Source organism: Malus domestica, chromosome 12, assembly GCF_042453785.1.
Source record: "Malus domestica chromosome 12, GDT2T_hap1".
Lineage (NCBI taxonomy): Eukaryota > Viridiplantae > Streptophyta > Magnoliopsida > Rosales > Rosaceae > Malus > Malus domestica.
In genome coordinates, this window is record NC_091672.1 from 29161303 (window position 1) to 29189116 (window position 27814).

The 27814-nt window shown below is 36.2% G+C and overlaps 2 protein-coding genes and 1 long non-coding RNA gene across 28 annotated transcripts; 1 reads left to right on the plus strand and 2 right to left on the minus strand.

Moving 5' to 3' along the window:
* Window positions 1-2843: 2843 nt before the first annotated feature.
* Window positions 2844-12255, minus strand: LOC103430493 (haloacid dehalogenase-like hydrolase domain-containing protein Sgpp). 25 transcript variants are annotated; one of them, XR_011573962.1, is made up of 14 exons: window positions 11911-12255; window positions 11140-11165; window positions 10963-10993; window positions 10066-10128; window positions 8885-9017; window positions 8175-8215; window positions 7998-8080; window positions 6914-7037; window positions 6559-6710; window positions 6093-6476; window positions 5731-5848; window positions 5500-5629; window positions 4411-4717; window positions 2844-3169 (listed from the first exon to the last, which is right to left on the minus strand). XR_011573962.1 is itself a non-coding variant. In XM_070809605.1 (14 exons), exons 8-10 carry the CDS (start codon window positions 6923-6925, stop codon window positions 6123-6125), a joined length of 249 nt encoding a protein of 82 aa, XP_070665706.1. In that variant the 5' UTR covers window positions 6926-7037; window positions 7998-8080; window positions 8175-8215; window positions 8885-9017; window positions 10066-10128; window positions 10963-10993; window positions 11140-11165; window positions 11911-12255; the 3' UTR covers window positions 2949-3302; window positions 4411-4717; window positions 5500-5629; window positions 5731-5848; window positions 6093-6122. The 25 variants fall into 25 exon arrangements, 8 of the variants coding, with proteins under 8 accessions (XP_028945915.2, XP_070665706.1, XP_070665701.1 ...); XM_070809605.1 differs by having other exon boundaries at window positions 2949-3302; window positions 6093-6207; XM_070809600.1 differs by having other exon boundaries at window positions 2949-3302.
* A 268-nt stretch (window positions 12256-12523) lies between these two features.
* LOC108170931 (uncharacterized) lies at window positions 12524-17470 on the plus strand. Its single transcript, XR_011573976.1, has 4 exons — window positions 12524-12666; window positions 13272-13332; window positions 14898-14966; window positions 16225-17470. It is a non-coding gene; the product is annotated as an uncharacterized lncRNA (long non-coding RNA).
* Window positions 17471-19244: 1774 nt separating this feature from the next.
* Window positions 19245-26109, minus strand: LOC103414125 (protein BONZAI 3-like). 2 transcript variants are annotated; one of them, XM_070809599.1, is made up of 16 exons: window positions 25713-26109; window positions 22975-23022; window positions 22678-22826; window positions 22530-22578; window positions 22378-22434; window positions 21912-22091; window positions 21677-21811; window positions 21507-21568; window positions 21320-21416; window positions 21118-21232; window positions 20939-21015; window positions 20624-20761; window positions 20335-20499; window positions 20130-20243; window positions 19943-20039; window positions 19245-19786 (listed from the first exon to the last, which is right to left on the minus strand). In XM_070809599.1, the coding sequence occupies exons 1-16, from the start codon at window positions 25872-25874 to the stop codon at window positions 19662-19664; spliced, it is 1770 nt and encodes a 589-aa protein (XP_070665700.1). In that variant the 5' UTR covers window positions 25875-26109; the 3' UTR covers window positions 19245-19661. The 2 variants fall into 2 exon arrangements, with proteins under 2 accessions (XP_070665700.1, XP_070665699.1); XM_070809598.1 differs by having other exon boundaries at window positions 19436-19789; window positions 25713-26067.
* Window positions 26110-27814: the final 1705 nt, after the last annotated feature.

The window sequence follows — 27814 nt, forward strand, 5'->3', positions numbered from 1 at the left end:
GATGTCAACACATGTCGACATATGCCGAAATAATCTGATTAGTGATATCGAGAGAATTTGTCAAGTGATGTCAGCGCAACTTGTCGAGATATGCATAGCAAACATTACATCAAACACTTGATAGGCACAAAATAACATGTACCAAATAAAAGAAAAGGGTCGTAGGAAGACGTTCACATGTATATTTTCTAGACTTCGAATGGTCCTGAGATCACTTGGTCCCAATGCGCATCCGCCTCTGCATGCGTGTAGACGTTTAGATAGTTTAAATACAATGTGAAATCTAGATCACACAAAATATCCCTTCATGTATAGAAAGGATTTGGATCCCATCCGAATCCAAATTGTGGGGATCCTAGGGATCCTCATATCTGAGTCATTCATCGTGCATCATGCGTTCATAAATTATTTGACATTTTTTTATTTAAAATTAAACACAAATAGTACCTAACGAAAACTAGCCGCACGACGTACGATAAACAGCTAGCATATGGGGATGCCTAGGATTCCCACAAAGTAAATCCCGAGAGGATCCTCTTCCGTTGTAATTTTAGTCACTATATATTTTTAACATAATATTTTATAACATTGGCCTATGAATTAAACCGTGGACATGAGATGGTGGAGTGGAATATTCCACTTTTAAGAAAATTTCGTTGGTAATATATATATATATATATATATATATATATATATGTACAAACCTTTTACTTAAAAAAAAAAAAGATTTCTATTCTTTTGGTAAAAAATGAGGACTATTCCATACATTAGACCATCTCTAACCGAGGGCTGGCCAGAGGGTTCGTTTTAGCCCTCTGGCTCTCCAAGATTCTCCAAGATATTAATATTTTAATGAACAGTACATGGCCATATTTGCCTCCATCTCCAACCGAGGCCCAGAGGGCCAGAGGGCTCGTTTTAGCCCTATCACCAAAAACCGTCTCCAACCGAGGGCCAAAGGGTCATAGGGCCAAACATAATTTATTATTTAAAAACTACAACTAAAATGTTGTTTAAGTTTCATGTTGTATAATTTTTATGTTGGTTAATTTTATTTAATGTTGTTTCATGTTACTTAATTTAACTTAATGTTGTATAATGGCTTAGGAAGTTATAGGAAAAAAATAGAATTTAAAAAAAATATGAAACAAATTTTGTGAAATAGAAGTTATAGGAAAAAATAGAAGTTATATGAAAAATTTTGTAAATAAAAAATAATAATAATAATGTAAAAATTTTTTTTTTTTAAATCAAATGCAACGGCTAGTAGCCGTTTCATTTGAATTTTTTTTAAAACAATCTTGTCGGTTATAACCGACAGGAATACACCATTATTTAGTATATTAAATAATAGTATGTATTCCTGTCGGTTATAACCGACAGGAATAACAAAACTATAAAAAAAAAATAGCCAGCCCTCCAGCCCTCTCTGATCCCGTGGGGCCCTCCCAGATTCCAGAACCCTCTGGCCTAGCCCTCAGTTGGAGACGGTTTTAGGGCTATTTTCGGCCCTCTAGCCCTCTGGACCCTTCGGTTAGAGATGACCTTAGTTGATTGATTTTCCTATGTGGTTGGAAATAATGAATATTCTTCACATGTGCATTTGGAAAGGTTGTGGGTTGGCGATTTGACTGATTAGTAGGGTTGGCGATTTGACCGATTAGTAGTTGGCGATTTTGGCTGACTAGGCGGAGACCAATTCGAGTTTTTGTTTGAAAGACAAGGATTGTCTGCCCTTTTTGTTTCCATGCCCTCCTGTACTCTTTTATTTTGTGTGGTTACAGTTAAGTCACGTCAACATTTTATATTGTTTTTTTTATAGAGATAATAAGACAAAATAAATAGTAATATAAAATATTGACGTGACTTAACCGTGACCACACAAACAGGATGGTATATAGAAGGACATGAGAACAAGGAGGCAGACAATCCTTGTCCTTGTTTGGAATATACGATGCCGGTCCCAGTTCCAACAGCCCGCCGACTAGTAAATTTGTATCGAAAATGCTTTAGAAGATTCTCTAAACCAAATTAAAATAATGAAGAAATAAAATTAAAATAATTTCCTAAATTTTAAGAAAATGTTTCATGAATTACTAATTTCTAAACCAAATTAGTGAGAATGATATGACGCACAATATTTGCTCAATTTGTTTATGAACTGAAATAACCAAATAAAAACATTCATCAAATAGATTGGTTTACTAGTTTGAGGACTAAATGGAATCGAACCAAATCAAACTGAATTGTTGAAATTGCTTACGAGGGTTGGTTCGGTTGATAAGGGCGTGCATGTAGTTAACCGCAATTCAAGTTCGATTCTCGCATCCAATATTTCTCGTTGGTGCGAGATATGTAAATTTCTACATAATTCTATATAAGAAGTAGCTAGCAGTTAGATGTTATGTGTAACGCTGTTGATAAGAGCAGTCAATCTCCTAATTTCTTCTTCAAAGTTAGACTTTGGAAAATTTTGAATTGTATGGCGTGTGGGAAACAAATAATTGGGTATAAAAGTTGACTTCAATATGTTTATGGATAAAGCTTAGTCTATAGCAAATTATTTAGACAAGACTTTTTACCGCGGTTTAGTTGGCGTCACCAGAATGACGTCAATATTATCACGAAAGCATGCATCAAATTAAATGGTATATCACGATCAGGTATCAACTTTAGATAAATTTATCAACAATTTCTTGGGTAAATATGCTTGCTGCTGACCATCTCATTGCAACCTTATTAAAATCTCAATCACACATATATACGTGCAGTGACGGATTTAAGATTTGGACTTCAGGGAGTTTCAATGTTAAAAGTTCCAAGTTTTTAGACAGAAACAAACATGCAAAAAACAATTAGTTTATTTACTAAGGTACCTCATGGAACACTAATAGGTTTGTTACCGTCAACTAAACTATGTTGCGTAGATGTCATCACCTATCGACATATGCCAAAACAATCTGATGAGTGATATCGAGAGAATTTGTCAAGTGATGTCAGCTCAACTTGTCGAGGCATGCATAGCAAACATTACATCAAATACTTGGTGAACACAAAAAAACATGTACCAAATAAACAGAGGGTTGTTGGAAGACGTTCACATGTATATTTCCTAGACTTCGAATGGTCCTGAGATCACTTGGTCCTAATGTGTAATGTGCATCCGCCTCTGCATGCGTGTACACATTTAGATCGTTTAAATACAATGTGAAATATAGATCACACAAAATATCCCTTCATGTATAGATAGGACTAGTAATATGCGCGCACGATGCTGCGAGACTTGAATGCACCAGCTTTAACTACATAAACAAGACACATTTAACCCGAAAAACATTCAACATAATCATGTACAAACAAAAAGGATAGATCTAGGAAATTATTAAAAGCATTGTAACCGTAGATCCAGGAAATTACAAAAATTCATCTAGTCAAGAGACAATATAATAGTTGTGGGAAGATGAGTATGCAACCAAGAATCTAAGATATACTTTGACTTGCAATTCCATTATAATTTCACACAAAAATAAAAGGACCAACTAAAGAATATATCGATATGATTTTCAACCTAGCTATAAAAAAGAGCTTTATAACAGCACAATCAACATTATTTGAACTCAACAAAAAAGAAACTGATTGCATGTTATAAATTCCATAGGTAATTTGATTTTGCAGATTAAAAAGAGTGAAAGAATATTGAAAATTACTAAACCCCATCACAACAAACCCATACCTCCCTTGCCTGTTCCCTTCAACCCTTGCAGAAAATCCTCCCATCTCTCTCACCCCTGTCCCGTCTCTCTGTCTGTGCAAATCAAAGAAAACAAACCCAAAACCAAATCCCTGAAATCCCTCGCCTAAATCCTCCCACATCTCTCTCGGACACCCCCTATCTCTGACCTGCAAACCCTAAACCAAATCTCCTAATCCTATCTTAGACCCCCCTCATCTCTCTGCCAATCGCACAAACAAAAACCCAAACCTAATCATTCAAATCCCACCAAAACCTAATCCTTGAAATCCGATCCAAACCTAATCCTTAAAACCCCTTTGTCTCAGACACCCAACACCTCTCTCCCTCAGATAGCCCTAAACGAAGTGCCTTACAGGATCGAATCGACCTGCAACACCCTCGGGCGAGATTGAGACTACTTTTCATATTTTCATTTTAATGTACTAGCAAGGAAACGATAGTATATTCCAAAATTAGCAGTTTACAGAGAAATATAAATAGAGTATGAGCCACAATCAACAACCAGTAAGACTGAACCACGGGAAATGAACAAACGAAAACCATAAATGACGACCAAAAGAGCCATCTTTACAAACACAAAAATGGTAAACAGAATGCTTGAAATTTAAGGTTTAATATGAACGGGTAAAACTGAAACAGCATAAGCTGATGCATACCAAAAGCTTGTCTCTTGTGGTATGAAGCCATATGTGAAGCCATCTGGGAATTTGTAGGCACATGAACATAATCCGTTGACTCCAAATCACTCTCAGAGTAACATGTATGCAGTGAGCTCAATCTGTTGGCAGCCTCAAAGTTCACCAAACTGTCTGAACTTCTGTTATGCGGTGAATCATTAGAACTACATGTCATTAACGCATGCCATCTACTGGCAACTGTCACTATACCTTGGGCACTACCGGAAATTTTAGTAGCTGCGTGCAAGGAAGGAATAATGCCGACAACCTGAACCATTGTGGAGACCTGAAAATTTGGAGAAGAAAGAGGAAGGAAATTTAATGCATTAAATTTTAGTCTGCAATCAATGATGATTAGAGAGTTTTCAGAGAGGTCCAGTGTTAAAAGGGGAATCCATTATGGTTTTGAATCTAAGCCTGTAAGATTGACAAGTTAATCAACGGAGAAGTAGATACACAAAAAGCATTGAACTTACTGCAAAATCGCCAATATTCATTATCCAATTAACCTAATTGTATTAAAAACCTAGCAAATCTGCATTAAATTAAGCATATTTTGCAGTAAATTATCCATCTTTTCACAGTAAAGCAATAAAAAGATCATGAGCAAGTAAATCTGGACCACTACGATCAAAATTCCAGCAATCAATAACCATAATTATAAATTTTGACAAACTTATAGTTGCTACAGTGTTTGACAATGATCATGTAAATGCAGAGGCTTGGCTGAAGGAGAGGCATTGAAGAAATCCAGAAATCCTTCCATGGCAAACTTAATTGTACAACCATGGCGTGTGTGTTGTATGCTAGATGCCCCCTCTTTTAACAACACACAATAGCTTATGCAAATGCAAAGAGACTTCAACATGTTTCATTTAAAATAAGTTTACATTTTGTAGCAAATGCGTATGGCGAAATAGTCTATAAATAATCATACTGGCAACCAAACAGAACAGTTCAAAAACTTCAATGGAAATATAAATTGCAGAAAAAAAACTTGAATTTCCAAACCCATTTCCAAACCCTCAAAATAAAAAATTCAACCAGAGTAAATGTAAGAAGAATTACCAAGAACTGAGAGCTGCAGACAATCAAAATGCTCATGATCTTGGTCGTGCTGATGAAATCCAAATCTGTACTTTCATGTCCTCCTCGGTCAATTCCTTGAGAAGCTTTGATATCGCCAACAATGTCTCCTCTTTGTGGTCGTGCCAACCGCATGCAATTGAAAACATTAAGCATCAAATTCAATAAGCAAGCAATAAATTTGAAATTAAGAAAGCATAAATAGCTTATTACCATCTGAGTTCTGTCAAAAACATCTCTAACGGCTCAATAAATGATACCCGGTCTGTTTCGGAACCGTTCATGGTAAAAGTCTTCCCACTACTGGTCTGCCCATAAGCAAACGCAGTGCCTGCAAATATTAAATTAAACGCAAAACACCATGAAAGCAGAACGAACAAAATTTGATAAAAAAAAAAAAAAAAAAAAAAAACACACCCCTGCAATTAAAACAGAGAAAAGAATTTGTTCAGTGAAACACCCCCAAAAGGAAACACCAGAGCCGTTCAATGTATGCAACAAAATGATTAAGCTAAGCTCAATGTGACCAAATTTGATTTCAAATAATGTAAAAAAGTAATGAGAACTAAACTAACCTTTCTTTTTCACATGAAGTAAAATGTCTTCTATGTCGTCTTTGTAGACAATGTGCTATTCATGAACAATGTTTCCTTCAGCTTTGAAATAGTATTTGGACAAAAAAACACAAACCTGTATTCATAAATTTCAAACCATCAAATAACTAAGTGAAAAAAAATCCTAGATTTAAAATTTGTAAAAGTACTGGATAATAAATGGAGAAATTGAACGTCTAAAAATAGATATTTAAGCATGGTCTGAGCATTGGTGCCCATATCAGGTGCGGGAACAGTATGAGTTCCAATGAGGTCATGGATTTTCTCCATTTCAACCCACGATCTTCAATCCATTTCTTCACTTTATAGAGACCATTCACGGGCTTCAATTTATATACAGCCAATCTGTTTCCATCAGGGAAATTATATAAGGTGGGAACCAGAAAGAAATGCTATGCACACAGCACAGAGAAAGTGAAGCTTTTACCTGCGAAACATGGCTTCCTTGTCTTCTGTGAACTTTAAGCCTCTTTCGAAGTCATCAGGAAAGAGTATCCTGGCAACATCATCATTATGCTTCCCAGCGAAATTCTCAATATAGTACTCCTCAGTAATCGGAACACCTCCGTTGAAACCTATCTGTTAACTGTCCCACTTCAGTACACCTTTCAGTTGTATATAAAGCTTATAAAAAGTATGAGCTACTTTCATAATACGGTTGATGCACCTTTTGTACTTTTCACAGTGCAATATGAATGTAGTTAACAATAGGTAAATTTATTGCCCGACAACTCGTAAGAACAAGGAAAAGACCAAACAAAAAGAGAAGACTAATACTCTACCTCTTGTAGCATTTCACGGAAGGCATAGTAATGAATTGGATCCGAATCACACAGCGTTCCATCAATATCAAATATTACTGCTTCAAGTGGAGCAACTCCAGAGAGTGAACTTTTGCTGGTTCCACTGACACAGAAAAGAAAAATAAAAAGACAATTAGGCATCAACATCAGATGGTGTTTTAGAGAAAAGTTTCTCTATCCTGATATTTAACACACAAAATTTGAAATCTAAAGCACTTAGCATACTTGAATAAAAGAAAATTTAACTTGACAAAGAAAAACCTAAATGATCCAAACTGTGAATCGCTCACTCCATTCCTAAATAAAAGAAAACCAAACCAAGTTCACCAAGAATTATGCATGATTTTTGAGAAGTTATACAATGAATGATATAACATTGTTAAACAAACATGGATAGGAGCTGATCTTAAAATTTATTTAGAAGTGGTAAATCTTATGCAAGCCAAAGAAGATTAGGAGCAATAAATTACGAAACATTTCCAACTCTTTTTACCTAGCATATCATGTCCTTTTATTGCTTGTGAGTAAGGCCTGATTCACTTCCTTAAGCCTGGGGATCTCAGCTTCTTCAAAATGAGGCATCTCTTAACTCTAAGGAACTGACTAAAAGGGCCATCTGGTTTAACATTCATAGTGAATCTCATCACCTGTGGTTGTATTTTAAGTATCTTTAAGAACCAATCGGCCATGGTTTGTAAGCCAGGACTGAACTTAGAAAAAGATGATTCCCAGTAACATTGATACTTAAATTTGTGGTAGAAGGACTGGAGTTTTCGCTCTTTTTTCTTAAAGATAAAGAGACAAAGACTTCAATTGGATATAAGGATTTAAAAGAATGAATCCACATTTTGACAATAAGCTCAGATTTGTTAGAACCATAAAGATATAATATAATCCACGAAATGATCAGATTTAATGTAATAACTGAAACTGAAATGACTATGTCCAATGAATGATTTGAAATCCATGTAATCCTTCAATCAGATAAATACAAACATTATATCCAAGCATAAAAACATGAACCAAAATTACTATGAAACTGGAGCTTAATAAACATACGCACCTGCAGTTATTGCCTCATTAAGAATATCATTGAAACGGTGTGAATCGAGTTTAGGATCAGAACATATCACTGAACAGAACAGTCTGCAAGAGATTGAAACTATAAGTATCAAAAAACAGGAATCCAAATAACCAAAAGGATAAATGCCTGTTCATATTCCCCTTGCACCGTTTGTACCTTTAATTCAACTCCGCTTCTAGTGATCAAAGATTTTGTTCCTGGAATGCAAGCTTTAATTACAAACCGGGCATATGATAGTTGCTCGTTTTCTTGGCATCCATAAAAGCTAAAAGCTCTGCCGATTAAAACCCTTTAACCCTTTCCCCACAAAAGTTACTGCGATCTAAGGAAACCCATATGAGAACTTGATTAAGAGAAAAAAAAAAAGGCTGCGTTTTGAAATTCCTCAGTACCAGCAGCAAAAAAATATTCAATTTGAGCTTCTAAGCTAATCCGAAAAACAAAAGTTTTCATTTTCTTAGCAACCAAACAAAAAGAACCAGGGCCTTGCAATACAAAAGCAATAAGCGAATATATATTTTAAGGTTTTCAGACGATGTGCAGCAATATATGCCAAGACATGGCAAGTAAGAAGAAAGGAAGATGAGTCAAAGTCCAAAAAGAGAACTATTACAGCTCGTCTTATGAGTCAGTTTCAAGTTAGACTATGCATCGTATTCCAAAAGTGAGTAAATATTCTAGTCATGTGACACAAATGGGCAGTAAAAATTTAAGTTTATGAAGGCATCAGTAAAAAGCTCCATGGATGTAGATAACAGACTATCAAAATTTCCAAAAATAGTGAGCTCCGTTGCTGAACAAAGCCAATTGCTTTCCTACCTTCCAAACGGTAAAATATTAGAAACTACTGGCAACAGAAAAATTACCCCGAAAGAAGGCTTGAAATCAGCAGGAGCTCCATCTTTATCGCCAAAGTCACCACTGAGCGCACAGGGTCCTCCATAATACCCATCCGTGTCAACACCGAATCTACGCTCTCCATCAAAACGAGATGGATAACTGGTAAAGATGATCAGCAAACCCAAATTCTAACCAAAGTCACTTCCAATCATGTCAAAATAAATTCTCACAATTAAAAAATGTTGCGAATCAGAAAAGCAATTTCTTCCTGCATGACCAACATTATATCTACCAAAAAATTATTGGTTAAACCCAAAAACAAAGACCAACAGATTTGACAACCATTTCAATAATCTATTGTGCCTGAAATAAGTTTCAATTACTCCAACCCTTACTGCAGATTTTTGAAACTCTGAAAGCAAAACAATTTTGGTTCAAAGGTATCAAATTTAATCAATCAAACCAACTTCCTACACAAAATACATGTACATAACAACTTATCAGCCACGTAAACAAACATTTAAAAATTAATATCAAATATCAAATCAAATTCAACAAAATCAATCAAAAAATCGAAAAAATTAGCAACTCCAATTAGAAAAATTAACAAAAACCTAATCTTTCTTTGGGTACCTTCAAAGAGGTACATGGAGATCTCGCAACAGTCAGAGAAATAAACAGATAAACATTTTCTTTTCCTATCATTTCAGTTTCTAAGGAACCAAACAAAGGATAAGAGGAAATTGGAGCAAATTCGAAGCGAAATGAAGAACTACAGATAAAATAGATAGCCAAAGCTTCTCAAAGCCACCCCTCCTTATTACCTCCACATACAAATGCTCCCCTCTTGAATTCACATATATAAACAGCAATTTATATTGAATCAAAGATCCATACTTTTATAATTACACTAAAAGTTTAAAACCACCTTTAAATATTCTATAAAAAAAATTCTCAGAAATGCATATCAGTCCAAGGTCTCAAGTTCTCAAAGTGGGGAATTATTGATTAGAACAGTTAATTCATTGGTCCTTTTGAACGAATCAAGCATGCCATTTGAAAACCAATGTATAGTTTTAGCATGTTTTTTTGTTAGATGATCAATCTACACATACACACGCATATGTACATGGATATATACAACATAGAAAATAAACATAACTAAAGATAAGGACCACCATCAAAATTGAACGGATAACGAAATTACCCTTGACATATCACCTTCTTTCCCATCTCTAATGCTGTCATAAGTCCCTAAAGTAGCAACCGCCTGAAACATGAAGAAAACCAGAGCAGAATACCCCACTCAGTATTATGCAAGTTCCCAAGAGTAGTCCACCACCTCATAACCTACTGCTAAACTACAAATGCAGTTCAGATTGACCATCAAATTACACATTCACCAGCCAGAAATCAAAAGCCTAAATTATGGACATTCATTAAAAGAGTATGTAAATAAGAAACGAAAAAGGAACCTGCATTTGGTTTCTTGAGAAGCAAAGGGCAGAAAGCAACCAAAACACAGACAAATGAACACGGTGCAAATCAATCAAAATCCACTTAATCCATATATAAGAAGAAACACTCTACGCATATACTTTGAGTAACATAAATTATACTGAAAAATTGAAATTATTATTGATTAAGCCCACCAAAGTTTCTCAATCACTTCGAATGTCAACTCATTGTTTGCAAAAGATATACAAAATATTATATTAGTTGGGTTACACAGGGTAATGCACTGTTACAGTGATTCTCACATGTTGAAAGACCGACAATCAGATTGTTGCACGTGCAAAAAACATGATTATACAAATCATATATAAGAGAAAGTACTATATAGGTATACTTCAAAGTAACAAACTTTATACGAAAAATCGAAATTATTATAGAGTAAGGACAACTACATTATACAATCAACTTCGAAGTGTTATCCATTGGTAAATTTTCAGTATTAATTCTATTGGATTATCCATAAGAAATTAAGAATCCAAAACTGCATCAATTCTTAGTTCAAAGTTCAAACCTACAGCCACTGTGCTTATGTGGTCTAGACCCAAACAGTACGAAAATCCAAGCAAAACAACCGAGGAAGTCTTTTTACCTAGCCGCAGCATGAGCTGTGTCAAATCCACCTACATGTCAAAACCCTATACTTAAGTTTCATAAAAAAAAATTTAAAAAAAAATAATAATAATTCCAAATAGAAAATCATGACAAAAAATTGGATTAATTGACACTAATCCAAGTCAATGAAATAGCCAAGGTTAAGAATCCATACCCGAATACACTTGTTTCGCACAGTTCCTGCACCCAATCAAAAATCAATAAATGGTACTAATACCAAATTTGAAAGAAAGTATTTGCATCTTGCATTCAAATTCCAAAAATCAACTCAAAAGAAAATAACCCATAAAAAATTAAATTAGAGTAAGCAAACCCAAATTAAGTAAATCAAACACTTCCAGACATAATGTCAAATATAAAAAAGAATTTTCCCTCGCCAGAAACCAAGAACCCTAATCTGATCAATGCCCCATTAAAAACAACCAACTAATCAAAACTTCCAAACCGACTGCAGTGGCGGACTGCAAACAATTTTCTTTTGCTTAGCGGGAGAAATGGAGGCTCTGGGATTGTTGGGGAAATGATGGAAGCCCATAATTTTGAAACCCCAGAGAGAGGAAGCTCCGAGTTACAGAAATGGAGGCAGGAGCCGATGCTATTGAAGAGATCAGCTCAGTTTTGGGGTTCTGGCTGCCAGGGTTTGAGAAAGGGGAAAGGAAGGCCAAATGCACACAGCCATGCTTTCTCCTCTCTCTCTCTCTCTCTCTCTCCCTGTCCATCTCTCTCTGTAAAATCAGAGAAAATCGCATAGGCCCTAACCTACCTAAATCTCTCTCTCACTCAGTCCACACCCGTAGCTCCCATCTCTCTCCAATCTGTCAGTCCCTCTGTCCCCCTCCTCTCCTCCCCCAACAACCCTCTGACCGATGCATCAACCACAGGACAAAATAAGCCAGCTTTTAATTCTGTTTACTGCCTTTAATACCTGGTGAGTAAATGGAAACTGGAAAGCTTAGAGCAACTCCAGCGGGATGAATTGCTGGAGGGACCGTGGGTGGAACAGGGCCGGATCGCCCGAGGGAGGAAAAACAGAAACAAAAATACTTATATATATATATATATATATAGCATAGTGGAGAAGAGAGAAGGAGAGAATAGGGAAAAGGAAAGAAGAGAGTCGGAGGAAAAACAGAGGAAAAAAGAAAAAAAAAGGGATTGGGCAAAGCTGCCCAACCTGGAAGAAGAAGAGAGGGCGAATTAGGAGAAGAGAGAAGGAGAGGATGGCCAACCAGAAGAGGGAAAGGAGGGAAAGGAGGGAGAAGGAAAATGAGGGGAGCAGTAGGGTTTTTTTTCGACCCGCGCGAAGACCTGGTTTTGTAGGGTGGTTTCCCGACGGCTTTCCGTCCAAATTTTCGGTTTTCTTCAACCTCCCATCACCCTCAAACACTCTCAAGATATCCCAGCATCCAATTCGACCCAAAAATCAACGAGTTTTGTTGTGATTTCGTGAAGAACACCCACACGGGTGCCGTGAGATCTTTGCTCCAAATCTACCATTTCTGAAACAATTTCTTTCAATTACCACTACCCATACACTTCCTTGAGCCTAGAAACAATGCCCAATTGTTGGTTGGGGCGGTGGAGTTGAGTAGAGGACGAATCAATCACACCCAAAACTAGGGTTTCCGATGGGTTTTGATAAAATTGGAGCATTTTCAAGCAAAATTGGCCTTGGTCACAGGTATGAAAGTTGTTCTACTCATTGAGATCTTCAAATCTGCAAATTTTAGTAATTTTTAGAGATAGTTGATTTTTCTGGCGAGTCGGGATGGCCAACCACCACCCACGGCGACGCATAGCCAGAGGGCCGCCAATGCTATTTTTAGGCTATATGTGATGTCTTGAATTCATTTTTTAGAATTGAATGACGTAGATTGATTGTTAGAGCCAAAATTCTCTAAGATACGTTAATATGCCATTATATGAATCAACGATCCGACTGTTGGATCGTCATCCAATTTTACTAGGTTATTATTCATAATTTTTTAGGAATATAGGAACTTACGGATTGGGAATCCGACGTACGGATCTTCTCGAATTGGATTGGTAAGTTCGTAAAATAAAATGTTAACCGCCACTTAGTTTTGGCAATTGGCGGAGATCCGACGGTTGGATCGTTTCGAAAATTTAGTATGTTATTCTATAAGTATAATGTGGATCCTTGAAAGTTACGGATCAGAGATCTGAGTTGTAGATCTTCTGGACCGAATTGCGTAGACTTATGTGCGATGTAAGTTATGTATTGTATTAACGAGAATTCTGAGATATGGTTTGATAATTGGTCAGAGGCGCCGATCGTTTGGGACGCCTTGATGTTCGTGCTAGGAAGTTGTAGCGCGGACTCCAGGTGAGTGGATCTTTCCTTGCTCATCATATGTTTCATGATTGATAATTATATAAATGCTTTTAAATAAAACTGAGAAATTTATGTCATGACATAAATATATATATATATATATATATTTATACGTTATAATTTACTATGAGATGGTTTAGTTAGATTTCATTGTGATCTATCCATATGCGTATCACTATAAATTATTATTGCAAACTACGAATGGCTTGATCCCTGTTTAGGGTAGTAGGCAGTCTAACGAGACGTTAGATGCAACTATATAAGAAATGAGATTAAATAATCGAGACCATAGCCTTATTTAAGGAATTGAGCAATGTGTGTGGACTTTTGGTTTTAAGTATATATGTATACGCTTGATGTTTTTCCTAGAAAATGCAATTAAATGATTTATGCTTTAAAAATGCCATACCTATTGAATAATGCTTAAACGATGAGTTGAATTGTTTACATATATATATATATATATATATATATATATATATATATATAATTGTGGTGTTGTGAAAGCTCTGAAGTGCAAAAGTGAACGCAGGACACACAGGTAAATTCAGGTAAGTTCAAGTAAGTATACGGTATTAGTTGAATTGATGGGGTTATGATATAACTACATTTTCGTTTTTAGCAACTCCGACACTGTCATATAAGTTGCAATAATAGGCAATTCCGGCATTGTCGTACAGGTTGCCTATGAGTCATACATGTTGTATTAGATGCATTTAAAGCTTATAAACTTGCACCCCGGGTGATTTTGATTTAGCCAGAGATATGGTACATGCCTATTTATAATGTTACATCCCACACCCTATGCTCACATTGGATCCAATTTAGGTGCACAGTCTTATCGTACAGACCACCATAGGTGGTTCCGACTCGTAGGTGACTAGCGATTTATCGCATGGCTATCTTGAGTGTGTAGAATTGAGCATAACTATATTACACCCAGTCTTGTCGTACAGACATTTTCAATGGTTCCGACTTGTGTGCAGAGTATGTCGTATAGGTCACTAGAGCTGACTCTGACTTACATGCTAGCCATGATTGATGAGATATGTGAAAAGATATAAATATGTTGTATAGGTCACTAGAGGTGACTCTAACTTATATGCTAGCCATGATTGATGAGATATGAATATGTCGTATAGGTCACTAGAGATGACTCCGACTTACATGCTAGCCATGATGGATGAGATATGTGATGAGATATGAATATGTCGATATATCACTAGAGGTGACTTCAACTTAGATGCTAGCATATAATTATGATGGGATATATGATGAAATGCTAGCATATATATAATGAATATATGTGATGAGCTAACATATGTGGTGAATACGTGATGAGCTAGCAGACGTGATGAATATGCAATAAGTTAACATATGATTATAAATATGTGAAGCATGACTTGAATCGATATATGTATATAAAGATGTATATTTTTATATTCTAAGTCTAGAAATTATACAGGTGTTGTAGTGATGGGTTATAGAAATTTACATGATTTCTATTAAAATTTCATTTACTGGGCCACTCACCTTTGTCTTGTCTTCCTCCCCAGGTCTTCTTAGCTGAGCTTTCTTATCGTCGAGGAATCGTGACAATTCTTAGTATTGAAGATTATTCGAGGGTACGATTCTTAATTCACTCTTCTGTACTTGCTTATGCTCTAACGTCACGTGAGAAGTGAGTTTATTCCCGCTCACCAGTGCACTCTGGTATTTAGGCACTTTTAGGTTTAAATTTATTCACAATATTTCCACATCATCTCACTTTATGGCTTCATCACCTTCCAGGTGTTGGCCAGCACAGATCGATTCAGAGTCCTAGTGGACATTCCGGGTCTGGGTGTGTCATGCTAAATCCTATTTAAAAAAAAAAATTAAAAACAATCCTAAATGCCTTATTTAAATCAAAATTTATACAGAGTAAGGAGGTTAAAAAGATTTGATAAGCTAATTAAACCTCAGGCAGAGTGTCACTCACACATGCCAAACTATACTATATCCCAAACCTCACTTAAAAATACACCAAAAAATTGGAATGATTTCATTCTAATCTCAAAACAGAAGGCCAAATATTGAGCATTAACTAATGAGAACTAAAATATGTATAAACTCAAGAATTCAAAGTTTCAAATGTGCCATGCCTTGGAAAAAAGTACAACCAAGATTTGGCAACCTTGGCCTATCAGATACCCCCAAAACAAAAATAACAAAGATCAATAAAAAAAAAGGTCAAAAGTTTAGAACAACAAACAACATAAAAAATTACAGAACGCTGAAAATAATATAACTCGTGCAGCACGTAGACTACATACTTAAAAGAAGTAACAACCTGCCCAACTTTTACTGCTTGCAGCAACTTTTCCTCTGTGAGAAAATCACAATAGCCTAGCAAATAAGATGTTACACCAATGAGTGTGAGTCAGCATTGTTGAACAACAAAAATATACAAAATAAAAAAAATAGAGTCCATACAAATTGAGTCAAACTACAAGGTAAAACAAAATGTAATCCAACCCAAAAGATGAAGATGGGCTTTACATATTGGCAAGATAGAACAGAACGGAACAGGACGGGACAGAACAAAGATTTCGTGTCATGTTTGATACTAGCAAGATAGAACAGAATAGAACAGGATTAAATGACTAACTTACCTTTTTATTTGACTCTCTCTCTCTTCCGTTTCTCTACTTTCTCTTCTTCCATATGTTTCTTGTTCTTCGCATGCCCAGATTGATCCTAGTAAAAATCAAAACCATACCTTCTCTTCATTTCATTTTCTTTTTCTTCAATTCAAACCCATATTTCTCTTCTTTTAATTTCTTTCTCTTCAAACCAAACACAGAAAAAAATCCCAAATTGTTTTTTTTTTTCAATTTACAGAGGCTTTATCGGAGCGTCGGAGAAGAAGGTAGAGCGCGGAGGGACTGAACCGGCAGCCGTGGTCTCCTCTCTGCTATGCGACAGAACCGGGTTTGGTGTTTGTTTGTTTGGGGGTTTTGGTGGAAATTGAATTTAGAGATCGATCGATCGATCATCGATGGCAAAAGTTTTGAGCAAAACCAGCCTGTTGTCGTCCTGGCATCATCATCATCAAAACCAAAAAATCAGTATCTTTGTTTTCCCAAAGAGTTGTAATTACAATAAATCAGGGTCTTTCTCTTGCTCTTTCAAACTGAATCTGGACATTTCATCACTATCCTTGTCCACAACAAAGAGTGATTTTCACGAAAAAATGATTGCTTTTGGGTTGCTGGGTTGGTGGTGGAGGAGGAGGCTACAAGAGAGAGGGAGGGTAATGAAGCTACGGGAGATAGGGAGGCTATGGGAGAAAGAGGGAGGGTAGACAGTGGAATTAAAGAAAAAGAGAAGGGGTATTGTTGTCCAAAAAAATTATAATTTTTTGTCACATGGGTTGGAACAAGTCGTTCCAGGGGTAAGGTGGAACCAAAAAATGACTAAAATTCGTTTTATGGGACGATGTATCTCAATCAATTTGGCGCACCAGATATGGGACGGAATGTCTCGTCCCACTGCGTTCCGTCCTGTCCCACTCGGTACCACAGGAAAGGGACCGGGACAGGGACAGAATACGGGCTCGGGATCGTGATAGGGGCAGGGATTCTGACCGAGAACGAGATCGAGAGGAGGCCGAGAGGGACAGAAACAGGGATCGGAGTCGTCGTTCAAAGGATAGAGCAAATGATTCAGGGGGCATTCAGACAAATCGAGGCATCACTCATCACGCGATCGTGACTATGACAGTTCCTCGTATTCTTCCCGGGATAAGGATCGCCATAGACATCATTCGTATGCTTGAACTAATCGTCAAGACGCCTCTCCTTTTCCCTTATAAGTGAACGAAACTGAACGTACTTTGGCTGCATTTTTGCAATTTTTCAGACGTAAAAGTGAATTAGATTTTGGTAGGATGTGTGCAATGCACAGCATTGATCCTTCTAAATCTTCGTTCTGTTGTTGGATAGTTGAATTACTTGTGATATCCTTACATCCTTCTTGGTTGAGAACCAAACTTGTACCTCCGAAGTGTCGTAATTTCTGCACTCTTTTTTTTTCCTTTCTCATGTCTACATGTGAAAACAAAATTAATAATTTTTTTATTTTAAAATGTATATGATAAGTACGTGTATTAAACTTGAGAGTACAACTACGGTCTCATTTGGAAGTGTTTTTAAAATTATTGAAAACACTTTTGGTGAAAATGTTATTCAAACCAATCATTAGTAAAAATGCAAGCAAATCCTAAAAAATCATTTGAAGTGCTTTTCGCTAGGGATAATGCTAGGGAGATCAAAGTTTTAAAACCAAATAAAGTGGTTATTGATGATTGGATTGTTACTTAAGTGTTGATTAACGGACTTATTACTTATTGGTGACACATCATTTGGTTTGCAAATTTGGTTTAAAATTTTGATCTCCTTAGCATTATCCTCTAACCAAAAGTGTTTTCAGTCATTTAAAAAACACATCCAAACGAGACATACACCACCATCATACCATAATTACTAATTATAACTAATTAACTAGTGATTAGCAAACTAATTATTTCGTGGGTAAAACTAAAACTTGTAAATCCTCATATTTTCGAAAACCGCTCTGCGCACTTTGGCTTCCTCCACTTCCAGCTTCAGCTGCTCGTCACTCTCGAGCCTCGTTTGGTCTACAGGATTGGATTCGAGCGTGTTAAACACGTACAGCATGCAGTCCGGAAACTGCTCAAACCGGCCTTCCTCAATGCGGTTCAAAGCAGCCCTTCTCTGAGTGCAACTGCAACCCAGCACGAATATTCGAGTACGAGGAATGTCGTGTTTGGATGAGGGACAGTATGGGATCCAACCCATCTTCATCTTCTTCAACGGGACGATTTCCTTAAAATCGTTTTCGGGATGTTCGGATTGCTATCTCTGAGGGAAGGCGGAGAAGGCGGCACGACCGCCACCAGAGTTGGTATAACAACATGTTCATATTCATTCTCCGTACTCCGGAAGAGGTAGACATTGTTGTTATTGTCAAAAGTGTCGATACGGAGCTTTCGGCCTTGTTCGAAAGCTTGTCGGAGATTAGAGAAGTCCCCCTTGAAGTTGTTGTGCACTTGTTCCAGCTGATCCCAGTCTTCTATCCCGAAAGGCAACGCCGCCTTCAGTAGGTCCTCCTCCAAGTACTCCGCTCCGGGCGGCTGGACCTGCTTTCGCTTTTGTAACGGCAGATCAATGTTGGTGGTGGAATTGCTAAACTGTTCATCCTCCACTTTCTCTCCCTCGTTTTACAAGATATTCGCAACAGGTTTTGCCGTCCTCTTAACTCCTCCATTCCGCATTCTTTTTTCTTTCGAGCAAAAACGCTTACGAGCGAAAGTGCTTCTCTAATATAAACAACTGTTTTGTTCCCGAGTCCAGTTAATTTCTGTTAGGAAAAAGAAATCAAATTATCACATGCTGAAATAGGCATTTGGCAAGCAGGATCCCATTTGAAATTTGCTTTTGGATAGGCAAAAATGTTTTACGACAATCAAAAGCGCTCCTAGTTAAGTTTTTTTAAAGAAAATTTGCGTTTTTTGGTCTGAAAGCAACTTTTTTGTGAAGCAGTTGAATTAATCAAATTTTTTACTAAGGACTCAGTCAAATTTTTTTTTTAAGAAGTACTTTTGCACAATCATTATATTAAAATTCAAAATTTTTTTAGGACTCATTCGCAACTTACAAACAAAGCACTTGGAAATAATTTCTGAAGAAGCATCTCATACGCGCTTTTTCAAAAAACACTTCTATAATACATGAGTACTTTCATTTTCTTGTCAACCGCAGTCATAAGCATTGTTAGTTGTCATGAACACTTTTAATCATGCCAAAAATCATCGAGGCAGATGCTTGGACTACAAGAAAGATCAAAATTTAGAGATTTTATAATTCTCTGATAGATTATTGAATTTGACGTTTATCAATCAATGAAATGCTTTGTAATATCAAATGCGTTGTTGTAGTATCGAGCATTTATATCTACATTTCACACTGCATTAACATGAATGCTCGATACTACAAAGTATTCGTGATGTCCCCTTACAAGGGTACAAAGATTTGCCATAGTTAATGTGGCCTCTCTCATTTTTCGGCTTGAACTTTAACTGCTTCATGTTCCAAAACCATCCTTAACTAACTAAACATGTTTTGTCCCGGAAGATTTCATAAAGGACCCCAACTAACTAATCACTAGCTAATATTTGTCACAGAATTTCTACGGCCATTTTTCGACCGGCCGGTGTAATGGCGGGACTCAAAACGAAAGAAGAAATTCATTGACGGTCAGGCAGATGATGCTTGGGCAGCGGCATTGAAGGTGAGCGGCTTGATGTCCATGGAACGCATGTAACTCAAAAACTGTCCGGGCAGCTCTTCCAGAAGACCTTGAACAACAGAAATCTGCCCACCTGCTTACAAGTTACAAACCCCACAGATTGCCAAATTAGTACAGGATGAAAGAAAGTCTGAACTCAGTTCTAGTAACTTCGCATCACACGATGTTGACGTGCACCTAAAGGTACAATGGATGTTTAGAAGGAGAAATGGAGGTCATGGATACTTACTCTGCACATCTCTCATTGGAACGAACTGGACAATGTCACGCGTAGCTATGCGACCTGTAGAACTTTCTAATCGTTGCCCGTTGTCAGCGTCAAGGATCTGCCAAATACAAAAGATTCAGACGAAACTTCATGATATGCAGAAATAAAAAACCAGTATATGAAAATCCTGAATAACCACAAGTATTACCTCCATTTGTTTGAAATCCGCGTTACCAACTCCAACGATGAGGATTGATAGAGGAAGATTAGATGCCCTCACCAAAGCATCTTTTGTTTCTTGAAGGTCAGTGAGGATTCCATCCTAGAAAACAAGATGGCATTCATATTATCATTTTTTGTAAAACAAAGAACCCAGGAGTTAAAAATTCAATTTGAATTCATCGTGCTCTTACTGTTATAATGAGCAAGACGTAGTACTTGTTGTTGTTGGACGAGAGGGACCTGGCGGCAATTTCAGCAGCCCTGTTAACCACTTGGCCAAACAACGTCGGTCCTGACAGAGCAACATTGCGTAGAGCATTGGCATAAGCAGCCATTATGCCTTCAACTCCGACAACCTGTTAAATAAATGACACGATTGAATTTACTGAGATGGTAAAACAAAATATAGTTCAGGTGTATTGAATGAGATTGCAAACAAAGGGTAAAAGAGCATTGCAAAGGGTTAAACTACTCCTTTACCTCAGATTCACTTGCATTTCCATTCAAGTTGAAGCAGTGTGATACAGTTCCATTAGCCGTCCTTCCTCCAAAGCCCCAAGCAGGAAAACTCTTATCAGCATCATAGAACTGAATGACTTGTCCTACTTCTGTTATAACCTGCAAAGGAAAACATCTAATCAATCAATATGCTTTCACTAACTATCGAACAGAAAAGTACCCATAACAACTAACCCTCGAGAACAAATGACCTTAATTATGTACGAATTCAATACACGTCTGCAAAAAGAATATGGTGGATAAGATAGAACTATCCCTATTGAAGCACATGCTTACCTGCTGGTAAGAATTCAGCCGGCCATAAGGATCAATATAGTGCAAAGACTCGGGCTTTCTAGGATCTCCATTTGAACCTGGACAAAATTTAATATTCGAAACAAGAAAGTATATCAAACCCATGAACTTTTGCAGAGTGAAGACTGAATTAAATTACTAGACTATCCGACATTGCTTACCCGTAAAATCAACTGCAACCATGAAGTTAAGCTCAAATCCACTAGATATATAGTCAACAAAGCTGAATTGTTCTTTCTCACAAAATTGATCCACAAATAGCTGACCCTTCAAAACCTACGTTAGCATATTACAAAGCAAACGTGAGTAAATTCAAATTGACATGAAATACTAAGGAATTGGACTGCAAGATTGAATAAATACCTTTTCATGACCCGCACGAGAAGATGGAATAAAAAAGTTCACCCCACTTTTTTCTTTGAATAGTTTTTCAAGGTCTGCTACTGATTTTTGGAGTTTCCTGAGTAAAACGAATAGAGAGGTTAATTACAAAACAATGATATCATGCAAGAAGTAACAAAATAAAGACTTGGAACCAATCAATAATTACCCAATAAGAATGTGGTTGCCATTGCTGTTGAAATCAAAACACTCAAAAACCAGTGGGGTGTCCTGAATCAAATTGAAGAAAGTTATATGATCTCTCTATCGTATTTCTCAATTACCAAAATTTATATACTCTAATTTAACAGGTAACCAAGCAATAATTCACAAGCTTACCTTGCTTCCGAACTGTTGCATACTCAGGCATAATGGTTTCCAGGTCGGGTTTAAATTGTTATCCACCACCTCAGTCTTGCAAATTGGAATAGAACCCCCAGTCTCAACAGTTCTTGATATTCTTAAGAAAGGATCCTGAAGTGAAGAATCGGGAAAGAAACCTAAGAATCATACAATATAAGAAATTTGTATATACAAGTAAAAATATCGCACGAAGCTTCTTTGAAATGCGTACGCTTTTAGAAAAGAGATCTTTGTTGTCCAAGTGGGCACAGCGGAATTTAATCTCTACAGCACTCGTAGAAGCAATAGTTTCCTCGGCATGCACGGTGAGTGTTCCAAAGTTTCTCAAACCTCCAAGCCCGTTTTTGCCGTTCAGAGTCAATGTTAAACTTCGATTTTGTTTAGTCACAATCTGCCGTCAGAAAAGAGAGTACACAGCAAAATATAAATTAGGTTTGACTTCATTTACTAGAAAACTATGAAATCTTAGGTACTGATTTCAATACATTTTGGGCAACAGTTTTGCATTTGATTAAATAAAGGAAACCACTACAAGCTATATCGATATCTTTCCTTAGCTGCATCAACGGTGAGCAGAATAGAAACACATAACTCGAAGTATTAATTAAATGAGTCTATATACATATCACACCAGCTCAATGAAAATATATGAGCTGAATAGATTTCAAGAGAATTACCTCTGAAAGAACACAACTGCCTTCTCCAAGAAACTCTTGATCCCTCAAATTCAGAGTCTGCAAGGCAACAAAATAAGAAGGTTAACACATGAATTGTATTAGGTTTTTCGTTCTAAAAGAAACGCTAAAAATTCAAAGAAGTCTCGTCATACCTTTACAGGTACATTGTGGTATTGTGTATCAACATCGTAGACACGGAATCTTGGAGGAGAACACAAGAAAAGAAAATAAGCAAACGTCTGGTAAACTACAAAGATATCTTCAGAGAGATAGGTTCTACAGAAAATATGAGAAACTTACATCAAATTCTGCACCATCTCGAACTGATAAGCTACTGAAACTTTCTGTATCCATACCGGATTTAAATTGTTCAGTATGACTTCAGTTCTCCCGAGTTCCTCTAGCTTACCATCATTCTTCTTGAGGTATACAACCACCATAGGATCACTCTGAAAGAAAACCACAGAATTTTTTAGCCTCGATAGTAAACTCGTAGCGGTCAGATGACACTGTTACAATAACTTTGTTACTTAGATAAAACTTAACCAGTATTTTAACTGCTATGCTATCACAAGTAAGGTGACATGGATAGCATACCTTTGAAGTGACATCAAGATCAAGCAGCTTGGATGCTGAAAAGGATAACTGTAGCAAAAAATTGAAAAACATTAACACAAAACAACAAAAACAACAACCAAGCCTAATTCACTAAATGGTGTCGGTTGTATGACTCTCCGTACGCCACTGCACTTGGTTTTGGAAGACAAAAGATGAAAGACAAAATCCAAAGGAAATAAAGAATCAAGGCTTTTGGAATTTGGACCCAGCAAATTATCACATTGTAAAAATGGTTTTGTCTTATGGTCCCCAAGTCAACATTGGCATAACAAAATAAAAATGAGAATCTTGCTAATGTCCTGTTTGTGACCCTCTCTAGGCCATCCATGCTAATAAACACTTGTGAAACATGCAACCTCACGTAACACACCAATCACTTGTGAAACATCCATGCAAATAAACATGATACACATAAAGTTGACATACTATTTTGGTCAAACATTTGGAACACATTGTAAACCAAATATGACTTGGGTCCTTAAATTGGGGGAAATCTTATTTCAGACGGTCAGATTTCATGCCTTGTCCAATCACTCAATAAGATGTTTGCACTAACAAGCGTATAACTGTTTACTTTCCACTTTAATAATTTCACTAACAAACATATTCACATAATACGTTTGGATGATATGTTGAAAGTCAATAACGTGTTATCTGTTCGTTAATAGACGAACGTGGTTAGATCGCCTAACACAAGAGTCTCACCAACATTTGGATGAGTGGGTATTGTGACGCTTGGCATTTTAGTGGGTATTGTGGATACATGGGTAACACGCCACCTTGCAATGAACTATGAATGAAAGGAAAACTAATGAAAATAGCTTGAAAACTTTAAGGGTGTGTTTGTTTGGGCTCACAAACTTTCATTGGACTGGACTTGACTAATTATTAGTCCAGTCCCATGTTTGTTAGGCAACGGGATTAAGTTAAGTGGGATTCAATCGGACTCGCTCCGACTATCTCCTTCGCTAAGAGTTCTTAGCGAGCATCCTAAAAAATGACGGGATTGCTAAGACCGTCTTCGAAAGAGTTCGCTCGTCCTGCTTCTCATCTTCGTCTTGCCGGTCCCGCTCCCTCATCCTAGTCTTGCTCTCTCATCCTCGTCCTGCTCTCTCATCCTCGTCCTCATCCTGCTCCTCTCCGATTTGGTTTTGCAGATCTAAAATTATTATTGGTTTTTTTTTTTATCGATTTTGTTGTTTTGGGTTCCAAATCTCTGAAATTTTTGAATTTTTATCACAAAAATTGGGTGCGATTGTGTTTTGTGATTGGGTGTGTTTTTTAATTGATTGCTACCCATTTATTTTCAATTTTTCTTGACAATTTGATGATCCTGAGAGATGGGAAATCCGTCCATCTCTCACTAGATGAACGAACGGGTTTGTAATCATTTCCCTTTTGGGTTTCTATCTTGAGAATCATGTGAAAGGGTTTTGATTTTTTGGTTTCTGGGTTTTTGAATTGGCGGCATATTATGGGTCTTTTAATCTTGAAGTTGTTGTCTTTGTTTGGTTTTTGGTGGCTATGTATATTTGCAGGGTCTGGATTTGTTTCTCAGGACCTCTATCAGCATGGGATTTTCAGTGCTTCCATTAAGCTGCCAGCTAATTACACTTCTGGAGTTGTTGTGTTTTATGCGAGTTCATTCTGTTTTTCTATTTGATTAAGGTTTTTAATTTGTTTCCCTCTTTGTTTGTTGTATGATTATATCTAAGGTTGTATGATTTTATTGTCAACAAAATAATATGACCCAGATTTTTACTTCTCAATTTTACAGTTTAGTAAAGATTCAATCTTTATGGTTATCTGATTAATCTGAAATTTGTTTGTTTTAAACTTGGTGGCGTGGAACCCAGAAATGTTATGGAGATCTATCAATATCCCAAGTAAAAACTTGTTTTTCAAACTTGGTGGTGTAAACAGTACTATTTTTATTATCCTGCTTCTTAATCCGGTACTACACCAAACGCTTCACTAAATTAGTCCAGCTTAATCTAGTCTAAGCTAGTCTAGCTTAGTCTTTGAAGCTAGTCCAGTCCGAGATAGTTCGGTGCAACAAACGCACCCTAAGTTTTAATGATAAGGACAAAATAAAGGATAAAGTGAATAGTATCACGTTTGACTTTTTAGTGTAAAAATATGATTTTTCGTTAAAGTGAACAGTACCGTGAACTTTTCGTTAAACCTCGAATGAAACTTCATCTTCAAGACTTCAACAATATAATAGTAAAATGGTCTGAACTTTTCAATTTTCTCTGCAACCTAACAGCAGAAACTCTACAACAACAAAACAAGTTTCCACGACTCGAATTTGTGATATTTCGATCATAAATGAGCAACATTTTCGTAATGCTAAAAAACTCAATAAATAAAAAACATTTGCAATAAAAAGAAAAAAAAAACAAAATTTGAGACAAATAATATTTTCAAAATACAACTACAAAATAATATTTGCAAAACTCAAAATATATCCACTCAATGTATGAATAAAATAAAATAAGATCTTGTAAGGTTATATTTATAGCCAAAATAACTAATAACTAATATATATGTATATTTCGCAAAACTCAATATATATGTAAATTAAATAAGAAATTCCAAGAAAAGAATCAAATAGAAATTCCAGAAAAACAAAGAAATTAGAAAATTCAAAGGTTCGAGGAGTAGGGATTTGAAGGCAAATCGATCACCCTGCAGAAGCAGTGCCGGAGTTGTACCTCGAGTTGCGTAAAAAGCGGGTAAGCACCATGCGCCCTGTAAAAGAATTCAATGGCATCGTTGTGAGCGCCGTCGTTCTTGGCGTTCGGTTCGGTGGGCCTTGGCAGGGCCCCGCCCACGGCGTCCTTGCCTCCCCTCACGTCCGAAAAGCATCCTCCCATCCACTTCAATCAAAAATCCCAAACCTTTATCCGTACTCTCTCTCTCCTCTTTCTTCGTCTCTCTGAAATTCGAGAACCCAGAAGCAAATTGCGACTGTTAATCGCAAAATCAGTCTGCCAGTTAGGAGATTTTGCGTGATTAAGCTTCGTTAAACCCCAAGGATTATGGTATTTGATTCTTTGCGATGCGCATATATGTATATATAGGCAGTGAGATCGTGTTTCTTGCATATATATATAAGAGGAATGCAAACTGGGTGCTTTATACGTTATCCAGCCTTATCCGGAAATTTTCTCGAACGCGGATTTCTCGAAGCTTCACTTTATGGAATTTTTTTTTACTGTGTCAATATTTTATATTAAGAGAATGGGAGCTCAATTAAGCTACCATTTTATGGAATTTACTTCAAGTATTTCCAAATAATGAAAGAAAAGTCTTTTTTTTAATGGAAAATCAATAAAAATCTTAGACAAATATAATAAAATTAACCTAGCTTCTCAATGTGAATAGAAGTTTTGAATTTCCTACGTGATCGATTTACGAGACTTCGTACTTATAATCAGAATTGTTTATATTGTAAATAATTACGTAAAGATCATATGTGCAAAAAATTAATAAATTATGAGATCATTCAATTATTGAATTATATAAAAATTTCTGAATGAATTTCATAAAAGAATCATGAACCGTCTATTTATTTGCTAAAATTGATTGACTAAACGATTTTTTCATTAATTTTTTTTGTAGAAATATTTTTACATAATGAATTATTATATGAACTGCTCTATTATTCTCTAAATCGACCACAAAATATTTTGAGGAAGAACTCATTTTAGGAGTCAAACCCATTTTTAAAAATACTTTTTTAAGTCATAGAATAGTTTTCATATTAAGAATGAAGAATTAATATTTTTTTAATTTTTCTCTTAATAAACAATATGAATGGACTAAGCCTCATAATGGGCGGCCATAATAGTGTGGTTCAAATACATCTTTGACGAATCGAATATAAGACATCTCACTTACAAGTGAAGAAAAATACTCTTATACCATAGTACTAAGTAGCAATATTTTGTGCTTTTAAAAGAAGGTGAATTAAATCTTAATATTTTTTGTACTTTGCAGCTTAGTCGAGTTGGCAATATGGTACTTCCCTTTCTCTCAAGTTCAAATCCTCATTTCATTTCTGTAATTTAGTTAATTTATATAAAAGATTTTATTTTTTGTCAAAACAAAAGTTCTTATTTTATTTATTTATAAAGAATAATACAAAAGTTAAGAAAAGGAATTTCACTCGCCTACGTTTTGGTATTTACCAATGAAGTTCACTTTTTTGGCTTAACTATTAATGTAGAGTTGATCGTTTCAATTTTTTTTTCATGTTGGGAAAATACTTTAATTATAAGAAAAGGAAGCAACAAAACGTGTGAAGTCCCAAGACTGCTCACCTAATTTGAGCCCCCCTGTGAAGCCGTCTTTCGTATGAACCTTCATATTTATCTAATGGTGGATAAACTTCTGAGTTTAGATTAAAGAATTATTATTGTCACTCCAAAAATTTCATTTTGCACTCCAAACTTTCTATATTAAGTAAAAAAATTACACTTGTGAGGAGTGTAGAATGAGATTTTTGGAGTGTTAATAACAATTCCCTTAGATTATTCCTTATGTTTTGGTAAATAAGAATAATCTAAACCCATAAGTTTATTCACTATTAGATAAATCTGAAAGTTCATACGAAAGAGGTCCTCACAAGTAGGGGTGAATTCACTTTGGGGCAAGGTGGGTCACTTGACCTCCACAAACTCAAAAATCCTCCATGCAAGAGTTGGATATTGCCTTTGAAAATCTGAGATGCTCGTGAAAGCTATCCTCCAACTGCTTTTTGAATTGCCTTTATGGTTCCTAGGCATGATAGTTGCTAGCCTTATGCATTTGT